The sequence below is a fragment of the Oncorhynchus mykiss genome, chromosome 11, assembly GCF_013265735.2.
Source record: "Oncorhynchus mykiss isolate Arlee chromosome 11, USDA_OmykA_1.1, whole genome shotgun sequence".
Classification (NCBI taxonomy): Eukaryota; Metazoa; Chordata; class Actinopteri; order Salmoniformes; family Salmonidae; genus Oncorhynchus; species Oncorhynchus mykiss.
This window is the reverse complement of record NC_048575.1, coordinates 77,349,086-77,366,036: the sequence shown is the minus strand read 5'-3', so window position 1 is coordinate 77,366,036 and position 16,951 is coordinate 77,349,086. Positions and strand designations below refer to the sequence as shown.

General features: G+C 40.6%; 1 protein-coding gene across 1 annotated transcript; it reads left to right on the top strand.

Moving 5' to 3' along the window:
* The first annotated feature begins 355 nt into the window (after positions 1-355).
* Positions 356-3,114, top strand: LOC110536419 (perforin-1). The gene is made up of 4 exons (XM_021622183.2): positions 356-464; positions 1,044-1,202; positions 2,579-2,698; positions 2,863-3,114. Exons 2-4 carry the CDS (start codon positions 1,050-1,052, stop codon positions 3,004-3,006), a joined length of 417 nt encoding a protein of 138 aa, XP_021477858.1. The 5' UTR covers positions 356-464; positions 1,044-1,049; the 3' UTR covers positions 3,007-3,114.
* The last annotated feature ends 13,837 nt before the right edge of the window (positions 3,115-16,951 follow it).

The following is a 16,951-nucleotide window of genomic DNA, read 5'->3' as shown; positions in this document are numbered from 1 at the left end:
AATTTGAGAATAAGGCCGTAAAGAACAAAATAGAGAAAAAGTCAAGGGGTCTGAATACTTTCTGAATGCACTGTATATAATGATTAGTGGTATTACTGATTAATTACAGATTCTATACAGTACTATTTACCATGTCCACCCTTAGCAATGTCCTCTCCCTTACCTAACTGTTGATTCACTGGGCTGGCCTTTTGATATTATCTGGAATAGAATTTGTTCAATCAGCACTTCAGATAGTATCAGAATTTGTTGTTACACCTTATAGGCTGAAATACGTCTCGTGGTAATATAAGGTGTGTTCTCATTGGTTAAGTAGTCCTACAAACCACCTGTGGGTCATCATACCAGCTGGGTGTGGGTGTGGGGGGGGCTGAGATCTTTATAAACAGCTAGATGGCACAGTAAGGACCATCAGCAGTTGGGTGACTGACTAGAGGAGACAGACGTCCAGCTCGACTATCCAGGTAAGACATGATCTTAGTCTTCCATCTCTATCTCTGTCTCTCTCTCTCTCTCTCTCTCTCTCTCTCTCTCTCTCTCTCTCTCTCTCTCTCTCTCTCTCTCTCTCTCATCTTACCTTTGTTATCTCTGTAGACTGACAATCAATTTTGATCTAAAATCACTTTTTTGGAAAGCCCCTTACTGTCTGCAATCAACTTTGATTGATTGAGTTGAGTACACTGGATGACTTCTCAGCCAGGTTTCCTGTCAGAACTGAATGTGTAAAACCATTACAGTTTCTGTATCAATCAAACACACTTCTGAAAAGCCACTATCTGCAGCTGAATAAGAGCCTGTATTTCTGCTGATTCAGGATTGTTGTGGTGTCTTCCAGTTATTGCTCTCTCTCTCTCTCTCTGTCCATTGATCTCTCTCTCTTCCTCCACTGACTCATCTCTTAATACTGATCATATATCCTGATTTTTTAACTCTATTTTTTACTCCTGTCAGAATACAGTTTGTAGTGTTTGTTTCAAACTCTTATGGACATGTTTATACCTTCCCCTCCTCTCCCCTCCCTTCATCTCCTCTCTCTCTGACAGTGTACCATGGCCTCTCTCTCTCTGTACCTGGGACTGCTGGTGCTATGCACCCTGGCTCTTGTACACTGTGACCTGAATGGCGGCCCCGTCAGAGTGTATGATATTCGTGCCTCCAACCTGAAACGACGGCTATTCATGAAACCAAGCCCTTACGTCAAGGTGAATTTATTTATTCTTTATTTAACCCGAACAGTCAGTTAACAAAACATTCTTATTTACTACAACAAACTGTCAGGTGGGGAGATAAAACAGAAGTACAGTGATGTTACAGACAGGACAGACATCATAACACAGAAGGACAGAGACACAGCAACAATCAAATAGTACACAGTAGACAGTCAGCTGTCATTTGTTTGGATCTAAAGTAGCCTACAGTGACATGTGACCGTGAAAATGTCAGTGATTGGCTTGTTACTTGTTAGGTGAAGTAATAGTAAAAGAAAAATGAACAAACAATCAAATGAATGAATGAATTATAATATACATATACTGGTTCCTCATTCAAGTGAGCAAACTGAACATACATTAGCAATAATTTAGTATTTAAAACCTCTCTAGGCTAGGTGGGACGGTAGCGTCCCACCTGACCAACATTCAGATAAAGTGCAGGGTGCCAAATTCAAACTACATAAACTGTAAATATTTAACATTCTTGAATATACACTAGCAATATGTCAAAATAAAGCTTAACTTCCTGTTAATCCAACCGCGGTGTCAGATTTCAAAAAGGCTTTACGGCGAAAGCAGACTATGAGATTATCTGAGGACAGCACCCCACAATACAAATGCATAGCAATCATTTTCAACCAGGCAGGTGGCGACACAAAAGTCAGAAATAACTATATAATTCATGCCAGAAGATCTTCTTCTGTTGGCACTCCAAAATGTCCCAGAAACATCACAAATGGTCCTTTTGTTCAATAAACTCCTTTTTTATATCCCAAAAACTGTCAATTTAATTGGCGCGTTTGATTCAGAAAAACACCGGTTCCAACTCGCCCAACATGACTACAAATGATCTAATAAGTTACCTGTAAACTTAGTTGAAACATTTCAATCAACTTTCCTAATCCACCCTAAGGTATCTTAAAATGTAAATAATCAATACAATTTAAGACGGAATATACTGTGTACTTCTTCATTTCTCAAAGGAAAAACATCAACCAATTTCTAACGACTGTTGACATCTAGTGGAAGCCATAGGAACTGCAACCAGGTGCCTCATAAATCTAGTTTACCATAGAAATCAAATTGAAAACACAGTGAACTCAAACAAATATATAATCCTGGATTGTTTGTTCTCGGGTTTTGCCAGCCAAATAAGTTCTGTTATACTCACACACATAATTTTGAGTGTTTTCTATCCAAATATACCAATTATATGCATATCCTAGCTTCTGGGCCTGAGTAGCAGGCAGTTTACTTTGGGCACGCTTTTCATCCGGACGTCAAAATACCGCCCCCTATCCCAAAGAAGCACAATCATAATTTAAAAAAAGTTTAATAAAGTCTACTGACAACATTATCTTCCTTAGGTGTGGTGCGGTTCATCCTTTCATGGCAAGAGCAACACTCTGGAGGATCAGGAAAACCCCATCTGGGCCGACCAGTTCAACTTTGCTAACATCCTTCCCAACTCTGTCCTGACAGTGGAGGTGAGTTTCCCCCCTTACTATGCAAAGCGTTTTGAGCACTGGAAAATCACTATGTAAATCAAATAAATTATTATTACGATGATGAAGATGATAATGATGAGGAGGAGGAAGATTATTATGATGATTTTTACTATTATTGTTATTATGATGATTATTATTATTAGGTGTGGGATGATGTCATCGGACTAGATCTCCACATGGGAACCTGCAAAATCACCATCCGCCCGGGAACACACAGTGAGATCTGCCAGCTGAAGAGAGGCACCGTCTACTACTCCTACAGCTACGGCTACGTCTACAGTTACTAGATGGAACAGTTTGATGATTAGATTGTAACCTATGACCTTTGTCACCCTTTCACTCATGTATTAATTTCCTTATAGCATTAAAAAAAACGTGCTTCATAGCAAGATGTTCTCAGTCTGGTCTTAATCATGTTTCTGAATTGTTTTATTATTTCTCAGAAGATGCCTTAGAAGATGGTACACAGCATATTAAAATAGTTAATCAATATTTCTACTAGATTTGAGATCTTATGTCAAAACCTTTAATCATTCGCCGTTTAACATTTACAGTGTCACAACATCACAACTCTCTGTCTTCACTGAAGTGGAGAGAGAGAGACCGTGGAGAACAAAGACATTATTCTTCCCAAAACTCCTAATCCCCGAAATTGGGGAATTAAACAATATTTATATTTTTGAGAATGTGGGAATAGTCTGTAGACACTTAAGCATTTCCCAGTTTAGGTCACCTAACGGAACGAACTCTGAAACGAGATGGGGGGAAATCAATTCACATATGGTGTCCAGGGCACAGCTGGAAAATACTTCTTTCTGGAGAGAATAATTTTTTAAATTAGAAGTTCGAACTGTTTGGGCATAGACCTGGAAAGTATGACAGAACTTTGCAGGCTGTCTCTGCAGTAGATTGCTACTCCTCCCCCTTTGGCAGTTCGATCTTGACGGAATATGTTGTAGTTGGGGGTGGAAATCTCAGAAATGTCAGTGGCCTTCCTAAACCAGGATTCAGACACGGCTAGGACATCAGGGTTGGCGGAGTTGCTAAAGCAGTGAGTAAAACAAACTTAGGGAGGAGGCGTCTGATGTTAACATGCATGAAGCCAATGTTTTTACGGTTACAGAAGTCAACAAATTAGAGTGCCTGGGGACACGCAGGGCCTGGGTTAACCTCAACATCACCCGATGAACAGAGGAGGAGTAGGATGAGGGTACGGCTAAAGGCTATCAAAACTGGTCATCTAGTGCGTTGGGTACAGAAAATAGAATGAGCAGATTTCTGGGCGTGGTAGAATATATTAGAATAGGGTATGGTAGGGTGCGGGTACAGTGGTACAGTGTACCCCCAATTCCGGTGAAATTGCAGAGTGCCAAATTCAAAATACAGAAATAGTCAAATTAAACATTCAGAAAAACAGAAGTGTTAGTCATCGGTTTAAAGATGAACTTCTTGTTAATCCAGCCGCTGTGTCAGATTTCAAAAAGGCTTTACGGCGAAAGCATACCATGCGATTTTTTGAGGACAGTGCCCCGCATACAAAAGCATTTTACAACCAAGTAAAGGAGTTACAAAAGTCAGAAATAGCGATAAAATGTATCACTTACCTTTGAAGATCTTCATATGGTTGTAGACACAAGAGTCGCTGTTACACAATACATTTTTTGTTCAATAAAGTCCCTCTTTATATCCCAAAACTCTGTTTTGTTGGCACGTTTTGTTCAGTAATCCACTGGCTCAAAGGCAGACATGACATGCAGACGAATACATCCTAATAGTACCAGTAAAGTTCGTTGAAACATGTCAAACGATGTTTATAATTAATCCTCAGGTTGTCTATAGTCTAAATAATCTATAATATTTAAACCGGACAATAGCGTCTTCAATAGAAAGGAAAAACAACGAACGGCGCGCAATCGGTCACGTGCAAAAACTAGCTCTGGTTCATTCTACAGTCCACGTACATAGAAAATGGTCTCATTCTTCCTCATTTTTCAGAATACAAGCCTGAAACAATGTCTAAAGACTGTTGACATCTAGTGGAAGCCATAGGAACTGCAATCTGGGTCCTGACCATTTAGATACTGTATAGGCATTCAATAGAAAAGTATCCATATCAAAAATATCCCACATCATGTATGGATTGTCCTTAGGTTTTCGCCTGCCATTTCAGTTCTGTTATACTCACATATATTATTTTAACAGTTTTGGAAACTTTAGAGTGTTTTCTATCCAATACTACCACGCATATGCATATCCTAGCTTCTGGGCCTGAGTAACAGGCAGTTTACATTGGGCACCTCATTCATCCAAAATTCAAAGTACTGCCCCCTACACAAGAGACGTTATACTAGGTGAGGTCACACCATGTGTGGGAGGTGTTAGTGAAGAGTCCGGGAGGCATCAGCTGTGTAGCCATGTGATCATAAGGTCCACTGAGCATGCCCGAAAGATGGGCCTGGTTCAAAGGCTAGCTTTGGGGCTGGGCCACTCGGTATCAGCTAGCTAGCTGTGAGGATCTGGAATAATGGTCCAGTAATGGAGTCCACTGGAGTAATGGTGGAGAAGAGCAGTCCTGATATGCTCAGGGTTGATATCGGGCTGTGCAGACTGGCGTTGTGCAGACTGGCGGGTATTGTCCAGGGTAAAAGCGGCTGGTGTCTGAGCAAGAGGTAAATGCCGCTAGCAGTGGCTAACAATGACTAAATAGCTAGTAGCTAATTAGCTGGTTAGCATCTGATGGCTAGCTTATGATGGAGGTTCTAGCTATAAGGTCTAAAAATAGCGGATCCGTAACACATTGTGTGAGACGCGTTGCAGCAAGGTATATTTAATTTAAAAAAATGGAAAAAGAGATTGGAGTATATTGAAATATATACAAAAAAAATATGAAAAAAGACAACCTTTACATGGGAAAACGACAAACACGTCTGCACTGCTACGCCATCTTGGACACTCTAGACCCCACAAGTCCCCACAAGAATAGTAAACCAACAAAAATGTGACTAACTGGGGGCATTTTGTTAGTCCCCACAAGGTCAAATGCTATTTCTTGGGGATTTAGGGTTAAGGTTAGAATTAGGGTTAGGGTTAAGAGATAGGGTTAGTTTAAGGGTTATAACCTAGGGGTAGGTTTAAGGTTAAGGTTATGGGTTAAGGAAAATAGGATTTTGAATGGGACTGATTGTATGTCCCCACAAGGTTAGCTGCGCCAGTCTGTCTGTGTGTGTCTGTGTGGGTGAGAGGGTGTGAGTGCGTGTATATGTGGGTTCAGTGAATTCGGAAAGTATTCAGACCCCTTGACCTTTTCCACATTTTGTTACATTACAACCATATTCTAAAATGTACTAAATAATATTTTCTCCTCATCAATCCACACAATACCCCATAATGACATAAAGACAGAGAGGGAAGAAAAAGCAGCCCCCTGATACAGAGAAAAATAAAGCACCGTGTTAAAAAAAGCCCAGAAAAATATCTTTACAAGGTAAAGAAGAAAATTCAAATTTTTGAACTTTTACTTCTGAAGAGAGCCAAACATTTCAGGTTAAACTCAAATAAAACATACTAGTTAATGGCAACTTAACCCAGTAAATATGTTTAATCTCTCAGAAAACACATACATTCTGAACCAGTTATAATTTTAAAAGATTGGTAATTAGAAACAACAATGCTATTAATGCCAATTTTTTAAAAGTTTATATGAAACTGTATAGAAATCAGACTTTAAAAACAGTGGGACGGATCCTATAGACTTTTTACATTGAACAACTCTGAAGCATCTTTCAGAAGACAAGATATGATCTTTAAAAACAGAGAAAAACCAGTGAAATCTTAGAAATAGTGTGTTGCATTTATACTATTGTTCAGTATATTTACAAGATTTTAATAGAAATCTCTTCTCTCTCACTCTCTCTCTCGCACTCTCTCTCACTCTCTCTCCCTTCTTGCTCTCTCTTTCTCTCCCTTCTCTCTCTCTCACTCGCTCTCTCTCCCACTTGCTCTCTCTCTCTGTCTCTCTCTCTCTTTCTCTCTCTCCCTTCTCTCTCGCTCTGTCTCTCTCTCTCACTCTCTCTCCCTTCTCTCTCTCTCTCCCACTCTCTCTCTCTCACTCTCTCTCTCTCTCTGTCTCTGTCCCTCTCTGTCTCTGTCTCTCTCTGTCTCTTTCTCTCTCTCTCTCCCATCTCTCTCGCTCTTTCTCACTCTCTCTCTCTCTCTCTGTCTCTGTCCCTCTCTGTCTCTGTCTCTCTCTGTCTCTTTCTCTCTCTCTCCCATCTCTCTCGCTCTTTCTCTCTCGCTCTGTCTCTTTCGCTCTGTCTCTCTCACTCTCAGAAATGGTTGCATGTTGTGTTTATTTTTTGTTCAGTATATTTAAAACATTTTGATAGAAATCTCTCTCACTCTCACTCTCACTCTCACTCTCGCTCTCGCTCTATTCATTGTTTTATATTTTTTTACATCTTGTCAGGAAATGCAGCTCCGTCTCAGGTTCTGCTGTTGTGCAGTAGTTGCACAGCCTTTCCTCTACAGGGAGCCAGGTTTTCCTGTGTCTACCCTTCTCAATGGCAAGGCTGTGCTCACTGAGCCTGTACTTTGTCAAGGTTTTCCTAAGGTTTTGATCAGTAACCACGGTCAAATAAATAGCCACTGTCTCTCTCTGTCCTAGTTGTCCTTCAATCCTGACCTTGCTGTGAGCCATGTCCTCCTCTCTCTCTCCTAGTTGTCCTTCTTCAATCCTGACCTTGCTGTGAGCCATGTCCTCCTCTCTCTCTCATAGTTGTCATTCTTCAATCCTGCCCTTGCTGTGAGCCATGTCCTCTCTCTCTCATAGTTGTCCTTCTTCAATCCTACCCTTGCTGTGAGCCATGTCCTCCTCTCTCTCTCATAGTTGTCCTTCTTCAATCCTGCCCTTGCTGTGAGCCATGTCCTCTCTCTCACTCATAGTTGTCCTTCTTCAATCCTGCCCTTGCTGTGAGCCATGTCCTCTATCTCTCAATGTTGTCCTTCAATCCTGCCCTTGCTGTGAGCCATGTCCTCTCTCTCTCTCTCCTAGTTGTCCTTCTTCAATCCTACCCTTGCTGTGAGCCATGTCCTCCTCTCTCTCTCCTAGTTGTCCTTCTTCATTCCTGCCCTTGCTGTGAGCCATGTCCTCCTCTCTCTCTCCTAGTTGTCCTTCTTCATTCCTGCCCTTGCTGTGAGCCATGTCCTCCTCTCTCTCTCCTAGTTGTCCTTCTTCATTCCTGCCCTTGCTGTGAGCCATGTCCTCTATCTCTCAATGTTGTCCTTCAATCCTGCCCTTGCTGTGAGCCATGTCCTCTCTCTCTCTCTCCTAGTTGTCCTTCTTCAATCCTACCCTTGCTGTGAGCCATGTCCTCCTCTCTCTCTCCTAGTTGTCCTTCTTCATTCCTGCCCTTGCTGTGAGCCATGTCCTCCTCTCTCTCTCCTAGTTGTCCTTCTTCATTCCTGCCCTTGCTGTGAGCCATGTCCTCCTCTCTCTCTCCTAGTTGTCCTTCTTCATTCCTGCCCTTGCTGTGAGCCATGTCCTCCTCTCTCTCTCCTAGTTGTCCTTCTTCATTCCTGCCCTTTCTGTGAGCCATGTCCTCCTCTCTCTCTCCTAGTTGTCCTTCTTCAATCCTACCCTTGCTGTGAGCCATGTCCTCCTCTCTCTCTCATAGTTGTCCTTCTTCAAACCTGCCCTTGCTGTGAGCCATGTCTTCTCTCTCTCATAGTTGTCCTTCTTCAATCCTGCCCTTGCTGTGAAACATGTCCTCTCTCTCTCTCTCTCTCTCCTAGTTGTCCTTCTTCAATCCTGCCCTTGCTGTGAGCCATGTCCTCCTCTCTCTCTCCTAGTTGTCCTTCTTCATTCCTGCCCTTGCTGTGAGCCATGTCCTCCTCTCTCTCTCCTAGTTGTCCTTCTTCAATCCTACCCTTGCTGTGAGCCATGTCCTCCTCTCTCTCTCATAGTTGTCCTTCTTCAAACCTGCCCTTGCTGTGAGCCATGTCTTCTCTCTTTCATAGTTGTCCTTCTTCAATCCTGCCCTTGCTGTGAGCCATGTCCTCTATCTCTCAATGTTGTCCTTCAATCCTGCCCTTGCTGTGAGCCATGTCCTCCTCTCTCTCTCCTAGTTGTCCTTCTTCATTCCTGCCCATGCTGTGAGCCATGTCCTCTCTCTCTCTCTCCTAGTTGTCCTTCTTCATTCCTGCCCTTGCTGTGAGCCATGTCCTCCTCTCTCTCTCCTAGTTGCCCTTCTTCAATCCTGCCCTTGCTGTGAGCCATGTCCTCTCTCTCTCTCTCCTAGTTGTCCTTCTTCAATCCTGCCCTTGCTGTGAGCCATGTCCTCCTCTCTCTCTCTCTTTGTCATTGGGCCTGCTGCTGATGTGTGTCCTGGTATGTCAATGTGTATGGTCTCAGTGCCAGGAATCTTAAATGTGATTTATGGTCAACACAATCCTGTCTCAGAGCTCTACGGTCAATTTCTTTGACCTTTGTTTTGGTTTTTGCTCTGACATGCACAGTCAACTGTGGGACTTTATGCAGACAGGGGTGTGCCTTTCCAAATCATGTCCAATGAATTGAATATACCACAGGTGGACTACAATTAAGTTGTAGAAACATCTCAAGGGTGATCAATGGAAACAGAATGCACCTGAGCTGAGTCTCATAGCAAAGAGTCTGAATACTTAGGTAAATTAGGTATTTCTGTTTTAGATTGTTAATACATTTGCTAAAATTTAAACAAATGTGTAGATTGATGAGAAAAAAAGTTTAATGAATTTGAGAATAAGGCCGTAAAGAAAAAAAATATAGAAAAAGTCAAGGGGTCTGAATACTTTCTGAATGCACTGTATATAATGATTAGTGGTATTACTGATTAATTACAGATTCTATGCAGTACTATTTACCATCTCCACCCTTAGTAATGCCCTGTCCCTCAACTAATTGTTTATTCACTGGGCTGGCCTTTTGACATTATCTGGAATAGAATTTGTTCAATCAGCACTTCAGATAGTATAAGAATTTGTTGTTACACCTTATAGGCTGAAATACGTCTCGTGGTAATATAAGGTGTGTTCTCATTGGTTAAGTAGTCTTACATACCACCTGTGGGTCATCATACCAGCTGGGTGTGGGGGGGGGGGGGGGGGGGGGGGGTTGAGATCTTTATAAACAGCTCGATGGCACAGTAAGGACAATCAGCAGTTGGGTGACTAGAGGAGACAGACGTCCAGCTCGACTATCCAGGTAAGACATGATCTTAGTCTTCCACCTCTCTCTCTCTCTCTCTGTCTCTCTCTCTCTCTCTGGGCATCCATCTTACCTTTGTTATCTCTGTAGACTGACAATCAATTTTGATCTAAAATCACTTTTTTGGAAAGCCCCTTACTGTCTGCAATCAAAGTTTTGCAAAAAAGTGATTTTAGATCAAAATTGATTGTCAGTTTGGTTGAGTACACTGGATGACTTCTCAGACAGGTTTGCTGTCAGAACTGAATGTGTAAAACCATTACAGTTTCTGTATCAAGTGTAATCTCCCTCCATCCAGGATACGCTGGTGAGTAAATCAAACACACTTCTGAAAAGCCACTATCTGCAATTGAATAAGAGCCTGTATTTCTGCTGATTCAGGATTGTTCTGGTGTCTTCCATTTATTGCTCTCTCTCTCTCTCTCTCTGTCCATTGGTATCTCTCTCTTCCTCCACTGACTCATCTCTTAATACTGATCATATATCCTGATCTTTTAACTCTATTTTTTACTCCTGTCAGAATACAGTTTGTAGTGTTAGTTTCAAACTCTTATGGACATGTTTATACCTTCCCCTCCTCTCCCCTCCCTTCATCTCCTCTCTCTCTCTGACAGTGTACCATGGCCTCTCTCTCTCTGTACCTGGGACTGCTGGTGCTATGCACCCTGGCTCTTGTACACTGTGACCTGAATGGCGGCCCCGTCAGAGTGTATGATATTCATGCCTCCAACCTGAAACGATGGCTATTCATAAAACCAAGCCCTTACGTCAAGGTGAATTTATTAATTTATGTATTCTTTATTTAACCCGAACAGTCAGTTAATAAATCATTGTGATATAAAATGAGTGACTGACAGGTGGGGAGATAAAACAGAAGTACAGTGATGTTACAGACAGGACAGACATCATAACACAGAAGGACAGAGACACAGCAATAATCAAACAGTACACAGTAGACAGTCAGCTGTCATTTGTTTGGATCTAAAGTAGCCTACAGTGACATGTGACCATGAAAATGTCATTGATTGGCTTGTTACTTGTTAGGTGAAGAAATAGTAAAATAAAAATGAACAAACAATCAAATGAATGAATGAATTATAATATACATATACTGGTTCCTCATTCAAGTGAGCCAACTGAACATACATTAGCAATAATTTAGTATTTAAAACCTCTCTAGGCTAGGTGGGACGGTAGCGTCCCACCTGACCAACATTCAGATAAAGTGCAGGGTGCCAAATTCAAACTACAGAAACTGTAAATTTTTAACATTCTTGAAAATACACTTGCAATATGTCAAAATAAAGCTTAACTTCTTGTTAATCCAGCCGCGGTGTCAGATTTCAAAAAAGGCTTTACGGCGAAAGCAGACCATGCGATTATCTGAGGACAGCACCCCACAATACAAATGCATAGCAATCATTTTCAACCAGGCAGGTGGCGACACAAAAGTCAGAAGTAACTATATAATTCATGCCTTACCTTTGAAGATCTTCTTCTGTTGGCACTCCAAAATGTCCCAGAAACATCACAAATGGTCCTTTTGTTCGATAAACTCCTTTTTTATATCCCCAAAAATGTCCATTTATTTGGCGCATTTGATTCAGAAAAACACCGGTTCCAACTCGCCCAACATGACTACAAATGATCTAATAAGTTACCTGTAAACTTTGTCCACACATTTTAATCAACTTTCCTAATCCACCCTAAGGTCTCCTAAAATGTAAATAATCCATCAAATTTAAGACGGAATATACTGTGTTCAATAGCGGATAAAAGTTACAGGTTGCGCACCCCAAACAAAAGAGTCCACTTGGCTTGACTCTCATTCTGATTAGCCGTAGTTCTTCCTTTCTCAAAGGAAAAACATCAACCAATTTCTAAAGACTGTTGACATCTAATGGAAGCCATAGGAACTGCAACCAGGTGCCTCATAGAAAACTAACTGAAAACACAGGGAACTCAAAAAAAATAATGGTTTATTCTAGGGGTTGCTCCTGCCAAATAAGTTATGTTATACTCACAGACATCATTTTAAAAGTTTTAGAGACTTTAGAGTGTTTTCTATCCAAATCTACCAATTATATGCATATCCTAGCTTCTGGGCCTGAGTAGAAGGTAGTTTACTTTGGGCACGCTTTTCATCCGGACGTCAAAATACCACCCCCTATCCCAAAGAAGTTTTAATGCACAATAATAGTTTTAAAAAAAGTTTAAAGTCTACTGACAACATTATCTTCCTTAGGTGTGGTGCGGTTCATCCTTTCATGGCAAGAGCAACACTCTGGAGAAACAGGAAAACCCCGTCTGGCCTGGCGAGTTCAACTTTGCTAACATCCTTCCCAACGCTGTCCTGACAGTGGAGGTGAGTTTCCCACCTTACTCTGCAAAGCGTTTTGAGCACTGGAAATCACTATGTATTCCCATCAATTATTATTACGATGATGAAGATGATAATGATGAGGAGGAGGAAGATTATTATGATGATTTTTACTATTATTGTTATTATGATGATTATTATTATTAGGTGTGGGATGATATCGTCGGACTAGATCTCCACATGGGAACCTGCAAAATCCCCATCAGCCCGGGAACACACAGTGAGATCTGCCAGCTGAAGAGAGGCACCATCTTTTACACCTACAGCTACGGCTACGTCTACAGTTACTAGATGGAACAGTTTGATGATTAGATTGTAACCTATGACCTTTGTCACCCTTTCACTCATATATTCATTTCCTTATAGCATTAAAAAAAAACGTGCTTTATAGCAAGATGTTCTCAGTCTGGTCTTAATCATGTTTCTGAATTGTTTTATTATTTCTCAGAAGATGCCTTAGAAGATGGTACACAGCATATTAAAATAGTTAATCAATATTTCTACTAGATTTGAGATCTTATGTCAAAACCTTTAATCATTCGCCGTTTAACCTGATGAAGGGTTAGGGTTCCCCTTTGGGAACGACCCCTCCCACGTTCAGCTGGAACGTGGCGCATGGAACGCAAAAATATTCTTAGAAATATTTAACCTCCACACATTAACAAGTCCAATAGCTCAAATGAAAGATAAACACCTTGTTCATCTAGATTTGTTAAATGTTTTACGGCGAAAACACACCACATATTTATATTAGACCACCACCGAAACGAAGACAAGAGGCAGCCATTTTGTCCCAGAAAATATAAAATTATAAAAGCAGGATTAAAAATTAAATCATTCACTAACCTTTTGAAAATCTTCATCAGATGACAGTAATAGGACATGTTACACAGTACATTTTTTTTTTCAATAATATTCCATTTATATCCATAAATGTCCATTTACATTGAATTCATGTTCAGAAAATACTCAAAAATGTCCGCAGAAAATATAGGTAGCACCGCAAGATAACGTAAATAGACATCATAAACTTTGACTAAATATACATGTTCTACATATAGTTAGAAAGATACACTGCTTCTTAATGCAATCGCTTTGTTACATTTCTTTTTAACGTTACAGAAATCGCTCACTATTCAATATTCTGAGACGGCGCTCAGATATAAGCTATATTTCTCCGCTATGTTGGAGTCAACAGAAACACAGATTTCAGCATAAATATTCCCTTACCTTTGATGGTCTTCGTTCAGAATGTACTGGAAGGGTTCATACTTACCCAAAACATCGTTTGGTTTCAAGTCTTGTGTCTTTGTATTAGCTACTGCTAACAATATCAGCTGAAATGCACCCAAAATGTCCTCTGGTCCGGAAAAGTTGCGCATCAAAACTTCAAAATTACATGTTATATGTCGACTTAACAGGTCAAACTAAGTGCAGAATCAAGCTTTAGGATGTTGTAAACATACAAAACAATTTTCTATTCAACCGGTCATTGTTAGCTCTCCCCCGGAGTGCTGGAACAAAGGAATGGCTGGGACCAATTCGCGCCCCAACGCACAGGTATTTTCTCGCGGCACTCACTCAATTCACTCCCATAGGGCCAATTCTCGCGGGATTTGAACGATTAAACGCTCTACTGAATGAGGACATCTAGTGGAAGACATAGAAAGTGTCCCCAGATCCATAGCTGGTTGGGAAGGGTGGGGGCGATGACGTCAAAGTTGCCCCAACTTTCATGACCACAAAACTAGTTTGGAAGAATGCCTGCCCTGTGAGTTCTGCTATACTTACAGACATAGTTCCAACGGTTTTAGAAGCTTTAGAGTGTTTTCTATCCAATAATAATTATTATATGCATATATTAGCAATTTTTGACAGATTTTTTTTCAGTTTACTATGGGCACGCAATTCCTCCAAAGGGGGCAGTATTCTGCCTAGCCATTTACAGTGTCACAACATCACAACTCTCTCTCTTCACTGCCAAGGAGTGGAGAACAAATACATTATTATTCCCAAAACTCCTGTTTGCGACATTCAGAATATGACTGATGAGGTGAAAATACATTAAAAAGTGACTGTAATTGATAAGATAGGAAAATATCTGAAAAGTTAATTCGGGAAAAAGAGACACTTAGAATATTTTCCCGTGGTGCCCCGACTTCCTAGTTAATTAAAGTTACATGATAAGTTTAATCGCGTAATAAAATTACACATAGAGAATAGATTTTATAATATACAGTCTTCACATTTAATGATAGTCAACGACACAACAGTATACCATTATTGTGCTTAAACCTGAGTGTAATATACCTTTTTGTTATTCTACGGTTTGGCCTTCTTTCATAATCAGCATTTCAGATAAATACAACATTTACCCCTTGGTGGTAATTAAGTCCTTATGTTATGTTATGTTGATCCAGCCTGGGATGACATGGTGGAAGCTAAGCTGCAATATCACCATCAACATGGGAACCCACAACGTCAAGGAGCCCTCTGTTATACTTACAGTTACAAAGGACCCCCCCCCCCCCCCCCCCACGTGGAAATGAACTGAATGATAATTCATAATGGTATATTATCAACATCAACAAAAATATGATTTCATTCCACCCGATGGGGGCGCTGTTGTATAGAGAACTGCAGGCGTGGATTCCTAAAGCTTCTCCGAGTTGGACTGCTAAGATATGTCACCAGTGATGCCTTTCAGACAGTGGTGTAAAAATAAAATAAGTACAACTTAAGTCGTTTTTTGAGCATCTGTATTGTACTTTACTATTCATATTTTTTAATTCACTTCACTACATTCCTAAATATTTTTTTTTACTCCATACATTTTCCCTGACACCCCAAAGTACTGATGAAATGTTGAATGCTTAGCAGCACAGGGAAACGGTCAACTTCACACACTTATGAAGAGAACTTTTCCCCACTGCCTCTGCTCTGGCCAACTCACTAAAGACAAATGCTTTATTTGTAAATGATGTCTGAGTTTTGGAGTGTGTCCCCGGCTGTCCCAAAAACAAAAATATATAAAAATTGTGCCTTCTGGTTGGCTTGATATAAGGAATAAGAAATGATTTATACTTTTGATACTTAAGTAAATTTCAGAAATTACATTTACTTTGATCCTTAAGTATATTTTAAACCAAATACCTTTAGACTTTTACTCAAGTAGTATTTTACTGGATGACTTTTACTGCAGTTATTATATTAAGGTATCTTAACTTTTGTTCAAGTATGACAACTGAGTACTTTTTCCACCACTGCTTTCAGATCAGGGGAGACCTGTCCCTTATTCATAGTGTCTCAGATTAGGAGAGCTGATCTAGGATCAGGTTTTCCAAGTCCAGATCAATCTGCTTCAATATGATCTAATTAGTCAAACTGTTATGAACACACTTCATGAATACGGGCCTAGATCAGGGCCCATGTCCACAAAGCACCTCAGAGTAGAGACTGCTTTCCACCAACAGGTGGTTTCTGTTGACTATCTATCAGATGTTCTTGAACAGGAAAACATCTGAGAGCAGAGCATTACATTTACATTTTAGTCAATCAGCAGACGTTCTTATTCAGAACGACTTACAGAGGAGGACAGAGGAGTCGAGGAGAGGACAGACTTTTGGCCAAATGAGAATCTCACAGTGAATAAAATGTATCTCAGTGATGGGGAATCTAATGAGTGGTTGAGAGGTTGAGTAGAGTGTTAATTTATTAGTCGGTAAAGGAGGAGTCTGCTCTCCTCCTTGATTACCTACTTCAGCAGAGGAAACACAAGAGTATCCTTTCAGGTTCTAGCGTGGAAGTGTTTTAGAATCCACCTCACCCCCTTTGAAACAGCTGTTGTTTTCTGGAAGGAGAAAAGCATGCTACTTCTACTTTTATCTATAAAATGTCTTCCACAACTATTAGCTACATTTATTTGTATCACTACACATTTATTTTGTGATTACAATGAGCCAATGAGGATGATATGATGGTATGTCTCTACATGCCTGACTGAGCAGTGAGGTCATTCCTCAGGATCTTCCGTGTGTGTGTGTGTGTGTGTGTGTGTGTGTGTGTGTGTGTGTGTGTGTGTGTGTGTGTGTGTGTGTGTGTGTGTGTGTGCCTTGCGTATCCCTAACCCTCTCCAACCCCTGCTTGGACCACGACACTACAGGGACAGAATTTGACTTTATTCAAGCAAGGTAGTTATTGATAGCCATTTGAGAATTCATAAAAATTGGTGGTGTCTCTAACTGATTAGGTGATGGAGCTTGGCCAATGTGGAGAATATTATGTTTTAACACTTAGGTATCAGTAACAACAAGACAACCCATTGGATAATTACAGGACTGGTTATTAATAAGGTGACAGCCCATTGGATAATTCCAGGACTGGTTATCAATAAGGTGACAGCCCATTGGATAATTCCAGTATTATCATTAATAAGGTGACAGCCCATTGGATAATTACAGGACTGGTTATCAATAAGGTGACAGCCCATTGGATAATTCCAGTATTATCATTAATAAGGTGACAGTCCATTGGATAATTACAGGACTGGTTATCAATAAGGTGACAGCCCATTGGATAATTACAGGACTGGTTATCAATAAGGTGACAG

Coding starts and splice junctions, on each gene's coding strand:
- LOC110536419 (XM_021622183.2), top strand. CDS start 1,050: ATGGCCTCTCTCTCTCTGTACCTGGGACTGCTGGTGCTATGCACCCTG. Junction 1,203..2,578: donor AACCAAGCCCTTACGTCAAG/GTGAATTTATTT, acceptor TATCTTCCTTAG/GTGTGGTGCGGTTCATCCTT. Junction 2,699..2,862: donor ACTCTGTCCTGACAGTGGAG/GTGAGTTTCCCC, acceptor TATTATTATTAG/GTGTGGGATGATGTCATCGG.